At 42.5% G+C, this 18,098-nt stretch overlaps 1 protein-coding gene across 9 annotated transcripts in view; it reads right to left on the reverse strand.

Moving 5' to 3' along the window:
- The window catches only part of SVOPL (SVOP like), a 65,653-nt gene that overhangs the window by 41,788 nt on the left and 5,767 nt on the right, over nt 1-18,098 (reverse strand). For 3 of the 9 annotated variants that reach the window (XR_004321288.1, XR_004321287.1, XM_032483443.1), the window contains exons 2-7: nt 14,298-14,416; nt 14,035-14,126; nt 10,918-11,016; nt 5,975-6,046; nt 4,254-4,378; nt 1,842-1,905 (exon numbers count right to left, since the gene is read on the reverse strand). Coding sequence is in view for 7 of the 9 variants with exons in the window: in XM_032483443.1 (XP_032339334.1) it covers nt 1,842-1,905; nt 4,254-4,378; nt 5,975-6,046; nt 10,918-11,016; nt 14,035-14,126; nt 14,298-14,379 (534 nt within the window). In the remaining 2 variants the exon portion in view is untranslated. The other 6 variants (XM_014559851.2, XM_032483444.1, XM_032483446.1 and 3 more) reach the window with 6 other exon arrangements.

Genomic DNA, 18,098 nt, shown 5'->3' on the forward strand with positions numbered 1-18,098 from the left:
AGGCAAGGTTCACGTCCTCCCATCCAATGTGCTCCCCGCCTCTCTGGGGACCGCCCTGCCCAGCGTTGTAATTGTAAGAGGGTGAGATGGGAGCGAGGCTTTGATCGAGGAGCAGATGGTTCCTGTTCTACCCCCAGCACGACCTCCAGGACCTGGATGAACTGGGAAGTCACCTCACTTCTCGGCTGGTCTGTCAGTGGGAGACTCAGAGGGACAGGGGGTCTACAATGTCTTTCTAAAGTTTAAAATATCTGGGACCCAAGACATTGACTTTTTTTCTTGAATAAACACTACATTCACTGGTTCGTAACTCAAGGTACAAAAGAGAGCTCTGTGAACAGACCCGTTTCCTATATCCTTCCACAGCTGTTCTAAACATGTACAAGCTAATAAGGGCAACTTGTGTTCTTTGTTCACAAATGGTAACACAGTATAAACATTTCTCAACACTGCTTTTTGTACTGAAAAATTTCTCTTGGAGATCATTTTGTATCAACAAATAGCATGGCAGCCACCTATGGCCAGGCCTCACGGGAGTTGGGAATTAGAACAATTTTGAGTGCTATCCTGTGCATTATTTCCCTGTTGGAAGATGAGGAGTAGACAGTAGCTCCATTCCACCTCACAGAGGTGGATAGAAGATAATGTAATAAAAGATCCTTTAGGGAACTAATTAAGTGTGACTATTTCATCACCAAAGATTTCTATTATTTAAAAAAAAGATTATTTCAGAAAGTGATGAGGGCTTTAAAAAAAAAAAGAGTAATGTGATAGAGAGTGATTTGAGTGAATGTTGTATTTGAAGAGCCTGTAGGATATCAGGTAATTGGCCACCAGGGTCTGAATTCCAAGGAGGTGCTCTTGCCTGGAGATAAAGGTTTTGGGGGTGATAGGCACATAGAAAGCTAAAACCATTGGAGTCATCAATCAGATGACCCAAGGAGAAGACACAAGCAGGAAGTGTGACAAACAGTAATAGGTGGAAGGGAGAATGTTCCCTGATGAGCTTGAATGGGATTATGTTCATTAAATAACATGAGTGTAAAATCCAACCACTAACTCTTCAAAGTGTGGGCATTCATCTGAACAAAGATCAGAAGAAGAAACCTGGGAGGAATCTAAAGAATTAGCATTTGGTGTTTGTTAGGTCCTTTCGGATATTTTTGTTGCCTAAATTTAGTATCAGAAAAATTAAAAAACAAATTTTACAATAGATGCCTCCTGCTTTAACTATTGCCAAATATAGAATGCTTCGGTGGGAAGAGTCATCAGCTTCCTGGGCCCTCTGAAGCCAGGGCTTTTGGATAACAGTGGCATCAAAGGTGGTACAAGGGCGTCTAGGTCGATGTAGCTTCTGGATCCAGAACCTCTAGTCGGTGGCCAGCAGGGGTCTGAGGAGGGCGTGGGGCAGCCCCGTCTTCTCACCTGGATAAATGGCTCAGCTGGGAGGAAGCTATTATGGGAGTTCCCACAGGCGTGGGCCAGTCGTGGACTTGCAGGCTCTAGGAAGGGGGACTGTAACGGGGCTGGTAGCTCCAGGAGAGAAACGTTCACCCCAGATGCATCCCTGAGCTTCTGTCATTGCAGCGAAACCAGCCAGCAGAATGTGTCCTGGTTACTGAGGAAGAGGTTACTGTGTTCTAAACGCTGCTGCTGGATGACAGAAGTCCTGGCTCGGAAAACCTTGCAATTAGACCGCTGGTGTCCAGCATTCCTAATGCTCTTCAGTTGGTACCAAGTAATAGGCAGTGTGTGCATCAAAGAACAATCAACCGGCCAGAAGAAACACCATGTACCGCATATCCTATAGGATCAGAAGTCTGGGGAGAATTTTGCCTTACCTGAGACAAGGGGAGAATATAGCCTCGATATTTTGTAGGCAAAAATTCAGTCTTTATGATTAACCTAAACAGGAAGGGGGGGAAATACAATTTTGTTTTTATAAAACCAAACAGATTTTTTAAAACGTCATAATTTTTCTTGTCATAGGGATAAAGAATTCAAAAACATGATATTCATCATTGTAAAGTAATAAGAAATATGTGTGCTGGTTTCTGCCCTGGTTTCTGCTAATGTTCGGCCTTTGACCCCAGGTCTTGACACAGAGTTCTTGAAAACCTTGGGATTTCCTGGTTGACAGGAGCATCCTTTATTCTAACGAGGTGGTACATGATGAGCTCCTGGGTGGGGGGTGGTCTAAAGAAACCAAGCCATGACTAGCATCTTGGAAATTTCAGCTCTATCCCCCTCCTCTGGAGAGAAGAGAGGGGCTGGAAAATGAGTTAATAATCAATCATGCCTACGTGAGGAAGCCTCCAGAAAAATTCCTAACGTAGAGGGTTCTGAGAGCTTCCAGGCTGGTGAACACAGTTATGTGCCAGGAGGGTGGTGCACCCCAAACTCCACAGGGACAAATGCTCCCGCTCTTGGGACCCTTCTAGCCCTTGTCTTGTATGTGTCTCCTCATCTGGTTGTTTATCTGTGTCCTTTATTTTTAAATTTTATTTGTTTATTTTTTAATCAGTCTTTCTTTGGGGGGGAGGTAATTAGGTTTTTATTTGATTTATTTATTTTAATGGAGGCACTGGGGATTGAATCCAGGACCTCGTGCAGGCTAAGCGTACATGCTACCACTGAGCTAATCCCTCCTCGAACCTGTGTCCTTTAAAATATCCTTTGTAATAAATCTGCAGTAAGTACGCCCCTTTCCTAGGTTCTGTGAGCCACTCTAGCGAAGTGCGGAATTTGAGGAGGAGTTTGTGAGAACATCTAATCTGTAACAAGTCAGAAGTTGGGGGTAACCTGGTGCCTGTGGCTGGTACCTGAAGTCAGGTAGTCTTGTGGGACTGAGCCCTAAATCTGTGGGGTCCGTGCTAACCCAGTGAGGGTCTGAATCGAATGCAATTACAGGGCATTCAGCTGGCATTGGAGCATTGGTTGGTGTGTAAAAAACCCACACGTTTGGTGTCAGAAGTATCATTAGAAGTATTGGGTGAGTATGTAAAGAAAAACAGAAGAGTTTATCCTACACAGACACTAGAATAGAATTATTAACCCATCTTTGAAAACAGTAAAAAATTAAATGCTAAATGCTCTTCTGTTTAATTTTTATTCCCAAAACTATTTTAAACTTTCTGCCTTTTAGGAGATACTAGCCTTATTTCTTTTGCCAAGAGAAACATCGGCAAAATGTTTTGCCAGGCCTGATTCCCTTTTCTAAAACATACATGGGAAATTAAAATACACCCAAGAGACGGTGAATATAGTTTCCCAAACTGATGATGACAGTCAAAGCACAGGTTTCTAATTAAGTATGTATTAATTTTGTGAATGGCAGAATAAACGGAATCATATCCCATCCGTTTTCTGATTGCTCTTCTCTGTTGCAGTTATGAACCAGGGTTTGGAGTTTTAACATATTTATTGAGCTACTTCCTAAGGGATGTTTTAAAATTCTGCCTAACATCTACTCCTGTAGGGCTCCAAAGCTCAGAGTGATGCTTAACTCATGCCTTAGGGAAGAACAATTTTTCCCTAACACATTAGGGTAATAATTAGGTGCTTTAACATCTCCTAATATATTCTAAGGGTAACTTGCTCCAAGGCGCCCAGGAGAGAATAGCTCGAGGGGCCTTGTTCATTTAAGGGAGGCTCCCAAGTTGCTGAACATTTAGCATAACTTCCCCGCCTGGGCACAGTGAGCCGTCACACACGCATTCCAGGGCAGAGGAAAGACAAGCAGAGTAGCTATTTCAACACATCTCACCTGTTTACAAATTCACTTTGACAGAATCTTAAATTACGAGGCAACGGCCCTTTAAAATGGTTATTCCTGAATGTTACAGGTGCTTATGGCCAAACTAAATTCTTCCAGAAATTCTCAAGAAATGAATGGATTGGGTTTGGGTTGACATTTTTGTGACCTACCTTATGGGACATTTTTGGTTAGCATTAAGTCTAACAAAATATTATTTATCTAAAAAATGTTTATCAGCCTTAGGAACAAAAAAGTTAACACCTGCTCAATCTAGCACTCTGCTGGCCTCACTCTTAAACATCGTTGTGATGGGCAAAGAGCTCCCAGTGGAACAAGCAACCATTGCTGGAAAAAGGAAAAACCCAGAATTGATTAGCACAAATGAAGTCTATCAATTTGCAATTCATTAAGGCTCTTAGTCCCTGACCCACAGTGGATGTGTAAGTGTCTGCGGGTGTTCACATCTCCCCCGGGGACCCCTGGGTGAAGTCTTTACCCTTGTGCGTGGCCGGACACGCCACAGCCCACCATCGTCCGCAGGAAGACAAACCAGATGTACGAGGGGGAGAAAGAGGTCAGCAAGGAGAAGTAGGCTCCCCACAGGAACGAGATGAGCAAAATCTGAAGCAACAAAAGGAGACATTACCGGGACCTGACCCTCTGGGAGGTCGGGGAGAAAACACAACCTCTAACCTCTAATTTCATCCAGACGTTTGTTTCTCTATAGACCGCATCTTTCGTGGGCTCATTAATTTCCCCCCATCATCAGATAATATAGTTCATACCATTTTACTGCCTGAAAGTCCAGATGCTCTGAGCTTAGACCATTCTTCAAAATTCCCCCATGGCTTCCATCCTCACAGACGGCAGGAACCCGAACTTGTAAATCAGATACAAAAACCTGCCCTCCCTGCTCACAGCACTGTCAGGAGCACAGCGGAGCCTTGTGTTGGAATGAGTATAAGGAGAAAGTTTAAGGGATTTGCTTTTTCTCCAATTACAAGAATAATGCAAGTTGATAGTAGAAAGAATGGAAAAAAGAAAAGAAAAAGAAATAAAAATATTTAAATCACCTTTGATTCTCCAACCCACAGAAAATACTATTAATGTGGTTTTTATCCTATTTTCACTGACTATAAGGGAAAATCTATTTTTATTAGCTGCAAAATAGTCCACTGCCAAGACATACTATAATACATGTAATGTAATGCATAAGCCTTTCCCCTGTTGTTGAATGGTGAGCTGGTGTAACATTTTCTATTAAAATTACCTGTGATGCTGTCTGTGGATAAATCTTTGTGGTTCTCTGATGATCTAAACAGGGTAGATTTCTGGAAGGTGAATATCAGATAAGGAGAATGAATATTCTCAAGCTTCTTGGTTTATGCTGCCAAACTGATTATCAGAAAAATTATATCAATTGTACGTGAAGGTGTCTAGATATTTGCAGGTTTCTTTAAGGAAAAGAAAATTTTTTTCTGGATTTGAAGTTTTATATGGCCTCGATAACAAAAAGGTGATATCTTGCTATGCAATTTTGTTTCTGATAACTCCTGTGATTGAACATTTTTCAGGGTTTCTTGACCATTTATATGTCTCCTTTTGTAAAATGCCTTCTTGTGCTCTCCACATTTTTTTGAGATCCCTGTGCTTTCATACTAATTTATAAGAGTCTATGATATTTATTTTGTGCACTCAAAACGTGCAGTCGGGTCTATCGATGTTTTCCTTTGGGAATTCTTCCTTAGACTTTATGCCTAGAGCGGTCTTGCTCACCAGAAATCAGACAAGAAGAGAAGAGAGACCTGGGTTTGCAATCAGAAGACATACGTTTATGTCTTACTGTTGAATCTCAATAGGTGTGTGACATGGAGCCAGTGGCTTAGTTTCAAAGCTATCCCCAAGTTAACTCATGTGAAACTGCGTATGTTTCTACGTGCAAATTGCCACATTCTATCTGCTATGTTCTGACTATTCTCATCCATCAACTGCACACCTTGGACTACGGGGACCACTATGGGGACGAGAATCTTGGGAAAAGGTGAGAAAGCAAGAAGATAGCCTGGAATTCAGGCATGTGATGTCAAAGAAGGACTTTTCCTTACTTCCTAACTTGGGTATTGATAGAGAAATGTCCCTTAAAGAAAAGCAGTGGTGACATCACCACAAAAGGACACACAAGAGAAAATTCCAAATCATCCTTTGAGGCCAACCTACCTTCCAACGGCCATATCTGTCAGCCAAGACGCCAAAGAGGATGCTGAAAACCATGTAGCCAAAAAACACCATCTGGAGGCGGGGCGAGAAGTCATCCTGTAAGCAGTACTTCTATAATGCGCTAGTTCACTGCGCTAAGCAGTCGTCCATCTGAGCTAGAAGAAGGCTGGAAACGTGCAAGGGCTGGAGGCTGAAGAACAGGTCTTCACCAAACTCTCCCCTGACTCCTGTTTAATACATTCAGGGCTTCAGAGGTTGGAGATTGCCACACCTGGAGTCACTGACACGAGGGGTCCATGGAGCAGGTCAGCGCTTTGCCTCTGATCCAAGAGGATAGCTCTGGCCTCCTTCTCAGATGTATAATTGTGACTTTCCATTTGAATAAGAAAACCCTCAAACTCTATTCATTCATGCTCTGCCTTATTCCTCACACAAGCTGAGACTTCTAAACTCAGCCTTCCTTTGTTATTATAGAGAAACATAACTGTCAGCAAACACCAAAACCAATCGTTCATTTAAAAACATTCTTTGTCACTAATACCTACCTACTTCTTTTCCTTACTCGTTCTCACAATAGCTTTTCCTGTCATAATAAAATTCAAGAACTTGGATTTGCTACCAGCAGTTTAACTCAGCCTGAGGTGCAACCTGGTGTCTATGCCTTTAGGTGACTTATTTTTCTGCCTTCAGCAGTTCCAAGCTTTACCTACTATCCTTTCTAATAAGATCCGTGACTGACTGCTTCCAGGGTAATCAAGGGAAAGATGCCGCTGGCATCTCTGACATTCTCAATGAAAAAGTTCAGCTTCTCTCCGCTGCCTGCTTTGCTTTTTCTTTTTTTCCCTTACTCTTCATAAGGAAGACTCAAAACCGTATATTCCACAGGGAACTAGACCAAAAAAATCATATCTACACTTGAACAACAAAAGCCTCTGTTCCCTCTAGGATAGGACTGGAGGCGGGAAAGCCCATGTTTTCTAAGTGCCAAGCCTGGCCAGATGCTGCACCGTAATGAGTCTGGTCGGTCCTCAGCAGAGTGGTGAAAATCAGGACAGCGTGACACTTTTGCATAAATCCAAACGTGTGAGCTATGAAGGGCTCTTTTTTCCAGAATGACTTTCTTTCTGATTATTGGTATTGACATGTCCTTTTTTTTTTGAAAGATGATGGTAGTTGGAGGCAAGATTTTCTGCCTTTTTCTCTTGTTGGGCTGTTAAAATTTTCCTTCTACCCTTCTACAATCGTTGGCTGGTCTAAAAATTAAGTTGATTTAAGACAGATTAACAAGAGAAAAGCAAAGTTAGTTTTGCATGTACAGGAATCCCATAAAAATATAGGACCCAAGGCCAAGTTGGACAGTTGTGGCTTACATGCCCTCTTGAGCTAAGGAAGAGGAGAGGGGCCTGGGGCTTCAAAGGGGAGGCGGGTCATTCACAGGACAGTAGGAGGCGCATGTCTGGTAACGAGATGTTTGCCCGGCCATACAGATGGGTCATTCAGATGAAAGTTGTCTCTGGCAATAACTCTCCGAGCCGGGCCCCCTATCTGAATTCTTTTAGGTAATTAAGGGAAATGTAAGAGTTTTTCTTGAGTCTGTTGGGTCCTGATTGCCTTCAGCTCAAAAGAATCCACTGCCAAAGTGACCTATTCAGGGGAGTGGGGGATCATCACATATTCTGCTTCCTTTTACTCTCCTCCTAATGTCTAATATATATATTTTTAATGTCAATTCTATGCCAGCCACTGGAATTTTTTTAAAAGTCGTATCAGTTGGTGAATCCCAAACCTTGGGTCCCCCTGAATATAAGCAGTTTCTACTGTGGAACCTGAAATTATCAAAATTCCTCCATGAAAGGAAAGGTGAACTCACATTTTTTTCTTTTTAATCAGATGTGAATCAAAGAAAGTAAAGACAAACTGTCTAGGGCAGGGAGGAAATTGGCTCTTAGGACTTAAAATATGTTTGTTTACTGAGATGCTGTGTTGCGTTAATCAGTTACAACTGGATTGAACTGAATTAGACGATTAATAAAAGTGAAAGACATAGTTGAATAAGATTAAATTTAAATTTTACTCTGTTCTCATACGTAACAGATTGGTATTCCTTCTGTTTTCTTTCTATTCAGTGTAAAAAAAAAAGACTTTCCTAAGGCTGAATTGTTTGCTATTAAGCCTGTCTAGAGAATAAATCTTGACTTCAAGCCTATGTGAAGCCCGAAGCTTATGAACTCTGATCCTGTCTGGGAGATCACATAGAGACGTGGATTAATCTCTCTCTCTACCCTCTCCCCTCCCACCCCCACACCTGGAGGGTCAGCTGCTTTCTACAGTATTTATTTTTAGTATCAAAATGGCCCTTGTTTCTGCTTATGCACCACGTGAAGTCTTGTTTCTTTGGCACCAACTCTCTTATTCACCAAAACTGAGGGACATAATTCATCCATAGTCCTTAAGGCCTTAAGTCCTCATGGCCAGATTGTCCAGAAAGTGGAGTTGGAGTTGGGGAATGGGAAGCCTGGGAGATGGTGGCAGTGTTGCCTCTTTGCTAAACCAGTCTGAGCCCCCTCCTGTTGGCAAGATTGTGGTCAGTGAGCCCAGGGGACAGTTGCCAAAGTCAGATGGGACTTACAGCCAGGATGACAGAGACTAAATGACAGGCAGGGGCAAGGAATTTGGAGCAGGAAGCGGTTACATCTTGGGTGAGTTGAATTACCTACAGAAAAGTCTCCCGAGCTGTGAGCCACCTGACAAGGGAAGTCACATTACTGCTGACATTAAGGAGCCTCTTTGGATACCATTAGGAGCAACATAAATGCAACCCATGATGCTGTAAATACAGAAATCATACCATATAATACAGTTTCTGGGAGCAACAGATGCAAACACCACACCTGGATCACCAACATTCTCAGAAACGAAGGCGTGCTGACCTACAAACCAGCTGAGGTGTGGGGTGTGCCGTGGTTATAATTGCACGTAATGTTACAGCAGTCACCCTGAAGGCACAAGGATGGACAAGACGTGCTTTCAAAACTGTACGTATTTTATACGTAGATGAAAACAAAAACCAGCTGAGTCACTTAACCGCAAGCCCAGATAAGGTCTTTAGTCATTTTTATCTATACCTTCTCTCTCTTCTAAAAGTATTAGGAAAAACTTAAAAAAAAAAAAAAAAAGGAACAAGTGCGACAAAATTCACAGAACTTTAAAGAAGGGAACAGAGCTAAGAGAATTAAGGCAGATTTATATATTTGCTGCCATGATGGGGCATAAACTCAGGCTCTAAACTTCCTGGCCTCCAAGACAGAAAATAACACAAGTGGAGGTATAATATACATCATCTCGGAGGAGAACACAGATCAGTGCCTCGGATGAGGGGGAGTTTTTCCTGGTACCCAATACGGGTGAGAACTCCCAGGTGAAATTTGGTTAAGGCAGTAGGTGAGAGGGTCGGGGCACCCCTTCCCCCACAGCCTTCTGCAGCAGGGGCTGCTCCCTGCCCACATCCCCCAGCGGGGTGGGAGTGCTGGGGTCTTACTCTCTCGCACAGCCTGACCCTCCTCCAAGGCCTCTGCCATCTGACTCTGTCACCCTCTCCTTTACTCGTCACCATCTACCTACCTCCCAGACGTTCCCCTCTTTCAGTGAGGAGTGGCACCTGGCTCAAGGGATCTCTCTGTATTAAGTCTTGCCTTCATGAAAACTGGCTTCAGCGCCCGAGTAAATCAGCACTTCCTTCCTCACCCTGTGTTTCTTTGACTCCTCGGCTGATGTGAGCACCTCAGTTGATGTTACCTCCTAAACACTTCCAAACTCCTTCCCACCTTCACACACTCTGCTCTTCGCCACCCCACAGCCTCCTAACTTATTCCAGCCTCTAAGCCTGCTCCTCTGGGTTCTTGGAAACTGAGCATGCCCTTAACGCCCTTCAACAGCTCCCCTGTCATCCACATGCTGGCCTGGCCTCCAATGTTTCTAAGCATGAAGAGCCTCTTTCAAAATTAAAAAAAAAAAAAAAAAAAAAAAGATTTAGCAGAGCTCTGCATGGTAGAAGGTGTACTTTAATGTTCATTTAATGAGTCATTCACATAATGACTATGAAGTCAGTGAGGTGTTCAGGTAAAATTGATTTTTGTTACACAAAACGATAATTTGAAATTCTGTCATACGTATTTGTGCCAACGACTTTTTGCTTGGAGGGCCTGTGTACTTTGCCCCAGGCTGGGGCACAGTGGCCTATAGTGGTCTCCAAAACGGAGTCCAATGCACAGACTCCAAGATGCTTCTGCCTCCTGCCCCACTGTCTCTGCCACCTGGTCTCCCTTGCTCCCTCTCCCTCACTTCTATTAAAGCAACATGGAACTGTTTGTGCTTCTCCCAATATACACGTGAACACACACATAAACACACACACACACACACACACAGGGTCTGCTGGCGATTAATTGGTGCTTAATAAATACCTCTTGAAAAAATAATGGGTAATATCCTTAAACCCACTTTGTAGCCAAACTTAGTGTCCAATTCATAAAGCTATTTATTCATAATGATCTTTGAGAAAAATTTAAGGCGTAACGTGTACAACTCATTGAGGGTGATTGGGTGACAAGTTAGGTCACTGTGGCCCAACTGAGAAGCCTGTTAGTGACCTGACGTGAACCATAACGAACCTACAGCTAAGCGTCACTTTCTCTGATTTGCATTTCTCTCTTCTGAGTTCTTGCCAGGGTCTAGAAAATAAGCAATTCAAGGTTATGCTTCCTGGAGAAGAGAAATGGGAGGAAGGACTCAAATGCTAGTTTGGGCCTGCAAACCCATGAGCTTAGGAAGCCAGCACACCGAGCAGTGAGGGATCCTGTGGTGCTCAGCCCTGCAGGGACGGGGAAGGGGAGCAGGAGCCCCGGGTCCTCGGTTCATTCTCAGCACAGGAAGCAGGCACTCACCGTGGTCACTAGGGCCACCTGCCAGTTCTCCAGCTGCCATTCACAGCGGATGACAGGAGACACGACCGCTATCAACATGATCTCCATGGCCTCGGCAACCTGAAAGAAGGAGGGAAAACACCGCGTCGAAGTGCTAGGTTGTCCTCACTTCTTCCCACACCTGCCTGTCGTCATCCTCCTAGTCATAACCTCCACTTACCCTCCCCCACTGAAGGAGTACCTGTTAAATACCCACTCAGCACTGCCAGTCGGATAAAGAAGTCTAGAAGAACTTTGGCTTTCATGGATGTAAACAATTTGTGGTTTGAACAATCTGAGCGCATCCCTCAAGATTTACGACACGTGTTCCCTCATGATGACGCTGATCCGTGTTTTGGCATTTAACACTATGAGGGTGTCGTGTGGGGGCCAGTCACTTAGCGGGCAGGTGAACCTAGTCAACCACCAGCATCCACGTCAACCAGCATTGCTGTTTCATACACATCATCGTCAAGATTTCAGGGCAGACTCCTTGCAAATGGGTCCTTGAAAGAGCCCCTGATTTCAAGAAGCTGGGATGGGAAGACAAGACTTATGAAAGCTAGAAAACAAGCAACAAGTACAAAACAATATGAGTTCGTCATCAGGAAAGAGTGTCTACTCAGCAAAATTAGTGTAAGATGTGCTACTACATATTCAAACTTTCCATAGAAGGAAATGTCATCCTCTGTCTGTATCTTGCAATTCATTACAGGATGAGTTTACCTCCCAGAGAAAGGAAGCAGTAGATGCTAGAAAAGAATTGAAAGAATAGATAGAGACAGATGATAGAAATTCAAGTTCAGGATAATGAACAAGGAGGATTCAAAGATGGTTCTGAGGCTTTGTGCGCTGGAGGAAGAGGTGAACAATGATGTCATTGACTGAGACCAAAGGGCATGGATCAGGAGGGGAAAGGGGAAATTAAAGGGGGGAAAGATGAATTTGTTTGGGATACATTCTGTGGATAACAATAGGATATTTGTGCAGGTTATTGATCATGGTACTAGTCGTGTTTGTATACCTTGAAGGTCTGGGATTAAAAAGGCGTGGCTAATGTTAGCTAATCTGTGGGAATTTGAGGTATATCATAATGGCTTGTCTCCCCTTGCAGAGTATTACAGTCAAAATACCTGGCTTGTTTTAGTCCAAAAATCATCATGAGTAAGAGATAGCATGATGATCTCAGAAGACTGTTTGAATTATTAAAGTAATTAAAGTAATAAAGAGCAGTTAGGTCTATTAATATTCATCCGGGCTTCACTCCTCTAAAGGGTCTTAGGAGGAAATAAGCCAGTCAGGGATAAGGCCCAGCCCCACTCTGATATACTATCCTTAGGGGGAAGGACCAGCCAGAAGCTAGAGGGGCGGGCTTGGAGAAGCAGCACAGTCAGAGAAGATCTTAGAAGATCTTCAAGAAGTCCAGGACCCAAAAGTCCTAGTCATGGCTGAGTCTGCTATGCTGTGGTGATTCTATTACACACCCCAGATACATGAGGCATAGAAATCCAACTACCACTCCAGCCACCTCTGAGCAAGAGCCTGAACAGGCTGTGGCCAGGAGGCGTCAAACCCATCACTGTCAACACCACTACACTGATGAGAAGACCTGGTCCACCAAGCAGCCCATCCTGAAACCAGAGGAGGGGTTTGGTTATGACAACCAAATAAACGGTCCTCTCTTCAGTTGTGTGTGTGTATGGGGGAGGGAGGGAGAGGCCTGGTAAACAGCCCTTCCTAACTGGTGGACTGGGAAGAATTAAAGCAACCTGTTAAATGCTTAAAGATGAGAAGCCATTTTGCAACAACATCAAATGTAAATGTGTGACAGGCATACAGTCTCCATGGATGTGGGTCTAGAGACAGATACCTAGAGGTCACCAAGATAGAGATGGCAATTGTCCTTTGGAAAGGGGTACAGTGGCACTGTCTTTCTAATACAGGTGATAACTAACAGGGATGTACTACCTTTACATGGGTGCTTTGGTTGATTTGGCGGGCAAAGCACATCTATGTTTTCTTTTCACTTGTCAGAGGGCTATTATAGGAAAAAAAAAAAAAAAAAAGACAGGCTTCCCAACATACTTGAAGGTGAAGGATGCAGAGAGTTTCTAACACCATTTAAACCACTGAGACCATAAAATGAAACATACTAGGAATCAAATATGCAAAAAAGAAGTGGAGATGTTCTGGCTGAAAGTAAAGGAGAGTTGATGATAAAATCCTAGCTGTTTATACCTACTTGTTCCTTGAAATATGGAAGATGAAAAATGTAGAGCCTAAGTGAGACCTTACTTTATAAAGGAATGTTCTACACTGTATTAGGACTAGGACGAGTCTTGCCTTTCTTTCTATACTCGACTGCACCCCAACAGTGCAAGGCTTTTGTGAGACGCATCAGAACTTGTCATATGCCACCTCCAGCTCGCCTCACTCTTCTTCTTAAACCATTCAGCTGAGCAGTGAGGGTCAGGGCTCTCTAGCGGTTACTTGTGGTCTCCTTAGCTGTCATTATCTCTGACCCTAAACCACTGTCGTCTCAGATTTTTCATTCTGTCTCATTATTGCTACCATCATACACAGGGGGCTCTTAACCTACTCTCACTCCACCTGCAAAAGCAGTGGTTTTGTGGTTCGTCCCACTGTGAGAGCCCTGGGACTGAGCTGTTGCCCCTCCTTCCTCAGAACAGCAGATGGTAAATAAAAAACCCTCATCAGTGCTGCTTAGAGGAGCTGGGACTCTGTAATCACAACAGGTGTCCAGGTGATTCTTACGCACAAAATGTTTGAGAACCGCGTGTCTAATGTGACTTAAAAGGCTACCACAGTCTTCTCCTCTCTTCCCAGTGTCTCAAGTTCAACTTAAAAAAAAAAAAACAAGGGTATTGAATTCCCAGAACATAGAACACAGATACTCATTTGCTCATAACCAAACACCTGCCAAAGGTGGAAGAAAATTATTTTTGGATTATTCACCCCACCCCTCAAGAGTTCCTGCTTCCTCTCACATCCCTCTCCCTGATTGGAGGTCGGGAAGCCTCTATGTGCCCAACAGTGAATGAGCTGTGGAGAGGCAGGCGATCTCCAAGGAGCACTCACCCCCGTGCTGCCCATGATCAGAAACAGGGCAACGTGGAAACGCCCGAACCCGATGGTCTCCACAGCATCTTCCACGGTGAATGTCTTTGGCTCTAACAAGAAAAGGCAGAGTGAAAGGAACAGCCTCTGGGAAGGGAATGTGTGTGGATTATTGCTTACCCTGGAGGACGTTGGAAGACCAATTCATTATTATAAAAATAGTAAATACACGAGAGGTGGGAATTAAACAGCTTGAGGACCAGAGATTTCTATGCTCCTCTTACCCTTTGGCTGCGGCTCTGGGGTCCCCAGGCTCAACTCCCGAAGGCTGATGATGGTGACCGGCTCTGTCCGCTTGGCTGCCATCTTCCAAGTGGGTCAAATTCCCCACACAGCTTACCTGCTGGAAGCGGGAGGGAAGAAGGAAAGAAAGAAGATTGAGCACGTATTCTCCCTTAATCTTCACAAAAAAATCGGTGAAGTAGGTATGATAATTTATCACTATTTTACTTATGAGGAACGTGAAACATGGAGATGTTAAATCATGGAGAGGCTGAACGGCCAAATGAGAGGACTGAGCCCTGGTGACTAGTGACAATTCAACCCCTCACGTCCTCTGCCTGGGAGTGAAGATGGGCTTTTCTCAGAAAATAATCACAGTAGCCAGTGCTTTATCTACAGCTCCACAGATCCTGCGGTTTACAGGGTCACCGTATGTTATAAGGGGTTTTCTCGCACATGATTTTCATTTAATTCTAACAGAAATCCATGAAGCACTTCTTTTCATTTCCCCTTTTTTTGGTATTTAATCCTAAAAAAAAAAAAATCTTAATCCTAAAAATCAAAAGGAAAATAAAACAAAGAAAGCTGAAGTTAGTGATTTTTTTTTTCAAATGGCTGTATGACACAGTAATTTAACTCTATATCCTTAGTGGGAGAAACAGAAACCCTCATCTGTTCTCAGTAATTGTATTGTTAGTAATAATGCTGGCATCACTATTTTGATACTAATACAAATTGTAGGATAAAGCAATTATGTTACTATTATTAGGAACCAAGATTTTCAGTGCAAGAGAAAAAAATACAAAGATAAAGAAGTTATGTAAAAAGTTGCTGTCCTAATTTTGAATTGGAAATATCAGTATGAATTCATTATGTGTTTTATAGATATACGAAGAAGAATGACTGACAAGAATTGAAACCCATCAAAAATACCAAAATCCATTGTTTACAGGATGACTAAAATGAAAATCTCATTGATCATTTTTAGAGAATACTAAGAAACCAACTCATTATTCTGAAAACTAGGGAATCTCTTGCCTTTCTTGAACAGATTTTCTGTATTTCAGGGCAACCAAACAGCTGCTGAAAGAAAAGTATTCTTTAATTTCAGCTAATACATGCAGAAAGAAGGATGGAATTACATTATCGTGATTTTGCAACTTCTAACAAAATAATGGATCCAGGCAACGATCATCAGCGCCTGATTAACTACTAGGTGAAAGGCTGCTGGAGAACTTTTCTCAGACATGGATGAGATTGATGCCTGAACACACTGACAATGTTCCTTACGCCCCTGAAAGAGAGACGATCAGATGTGACATGGCTCCTGATGAGACGCCCTAGGAGGTATACACCCTCACCTGTGACATATTCTCTTAAAGAGAAACTGAACGTGAGTCTGATCAAGCCTCTAGCTCTGCCTACCAGTTTATACAGGGAATGAAGAAACACATTAAACTACACCATGTGGATGCAAGAAGAAAAATCCAGAATGTGAGAAGTTCTACAGGTTAATGACCGAGCTTCTTCAATAAATAAATGGCAAAGAAAAAAAAAAGAAAGAAAGAAAGAAAGAAAGAGAGAGAGGAGAACCTATGAATTAAAAGAAAAGACACTAACTAACCAAATAAATGAGTTGATTGTTTGGATCTTCATTAAAAGAAACCAAGTGTAAAACAACAAGAAGAATAAAGAGAATGAGCTGAGAAAAAGATGACAGAAATCAGGGACATGTAAACACATTTGGAAGCTGGATGATATTAAGGAATCACTGGTGACACCTTAAGGTGTGACAATGGTATGATGGCTGCCCTAGAAAAAAACCCTTACGTTTTAGAGACACGTAATGAAATAGTTGCAGATGACATTCGATGGTTGGGATTTGCTTTAAAATAATTCAACGGTGGGGGTGGGAATAGGATGCAGAAGAAGGAGTTGAGTGTCTAGATGAAAAAGAGTGGCCCTCTAGTGAGAATTATTGAAGAAGGGTGGTGGGTACATTGGGGTTTATTTTACGATCTGCAGCTTTTGAAAATGTGTAATGTTTTTCAAAACAAATAGTTCAAAAAACGAGGTTGTGAGATTCTTAAGTAACGTTTCCAGCGTCAGACCAGTAGTAAGTAGCAGAATCAGAACTCGAAGCTCCCCTTTCCCCAGAACAAACAGCCCGGAGCAGCTGTAGGGCAGCCCTTCAAGGTCGTGTAGCTCTGTCAAGTGTCAGCTCTGTATCCTGCTGTGTGGGCTCCCTGGGGAGAGTCCGGAGGAAGGTCCGACATGTTCCCGGCCCTAAGGAGTTTTTAATTCTGGCTGGAGACACCACAGATACACATAAAACAACTCTACTGTAAAGCTGATATTATTTGTTTTCTTAAAATGCTGTCACAGAGACACAAATATTCCCAGATGGGAGAGAAATCAATAACGCTCAGAAATAAGTCCATGAAATCCTCTTTCCCAAGGGAGACCGTGAAAAGTACAAAGAACTGTTATTTTCACAGAGTGGAAAAAATAAAAATAATTGGTCTCTCAGCCCATCTGAGAGCCTGAAAGTCACGAAGACAGACTGCTCTAGAAGCGTCGACTGCTCCCTTCCCAGATGTTGTTCAAATACCTTTGGAGGGGTATTCTTTATCTGGTAACTTTAAAAATAATCACCCAAAAAATCACCTTTATTTGATTTTTAAAGACATTCAGTACACATTAAAAATTGGCTATGTCTGAATACCACATTTCTAGATGAGAGGATGAACTACTAACACAGATTTAACTTAATCAAAATATGAAAATGAAATCATTCAGTGAGAATTAGATGATGGTGATGATTGCACAACCTTGTGACTATACTAAAAATCACTGAATTATACACTCTAAAATGGTGAGTTTCACTGTCTGTGGACCATATCATTTTTTCCCCCTAAAGAATAGTCATGAAAATCATGGCAGCAGACTTAAAAACCAAAAGTGATTCTAGCCATTTATGGTATTAGAGAATAAAACAATTTAGCTTGGTGGGAAAATAATTTTTAAAACTCCCAGTAAGCTCATCTTAAGTTCAGTTACAACTGAAATGCTTAACAGTAAATGCAATCTTCAGCCAACACTTAGTTTCGTCTACCATTCAAGTTCTATGGCCTCTTGAACAATCTAAACATGTGTTAGAATTTTAACAATGATAAAGGCTTATGTTTTAGGGGCGTAAAAACGATCTCCAGCCAGTCTTCTTGCTAAAGTATTGAGTGGCAAGAAAAGGAACCCAGGAAATCTGCCACTTAATATTGAGTAGATAAGTTTTACTTTGATGTGTGTGTTTTAACAGATGAGGTAGCTCTGCGGGGCATAAACAGCCTACATACGTCCCTCCTCGTATCAGCAAAGAAAAGTGACTCCTCACAGAGGGCCTGGCAAAAGGTGTTAGGTCTGAGACAATTGCTTCACCATCTCTCTTGAATCAAAGCTGATCGCAGAAAGGGAGACTCACATTTGCAATTTCATATGCGTCTTGATTGAAGACGAGACATATTATTTGGTCTCCATAATATGAAGAGAACCATGCCTTCAAATTAAAATGAGTTATATGATCCAGCAGTCCCACTCCTGGGCATGTATCTGGAGAAAACTGTGGTTCAAAAAGATAACATGCACCCCAATGTTCATAGCAGCACTATTTACAATAGCCAAGACACAGAAGCAACCTAAATGTCCATTGACAGATGACTGGATAAAGGAGCTGTGGTATATATGTACAATGGATTACTACTCAGCCATGAGAAGGAATGAAATAATGCCTTTTGCAGCAACATGGA

Source organism: Camelus ferus, chromosome 7 (genome assembly GCF_009834535.1).
Source record: "Camelus ferus isolate YT-003-E chromosome 7, BCGSAC_Cfer_1.0, whole genome shotgun sequence".
NCBI lineage: Eukaryota > Metazoa > Chordata > Mammalia > Artiodactyla > Camelidae > Camelus > Camelus ferus.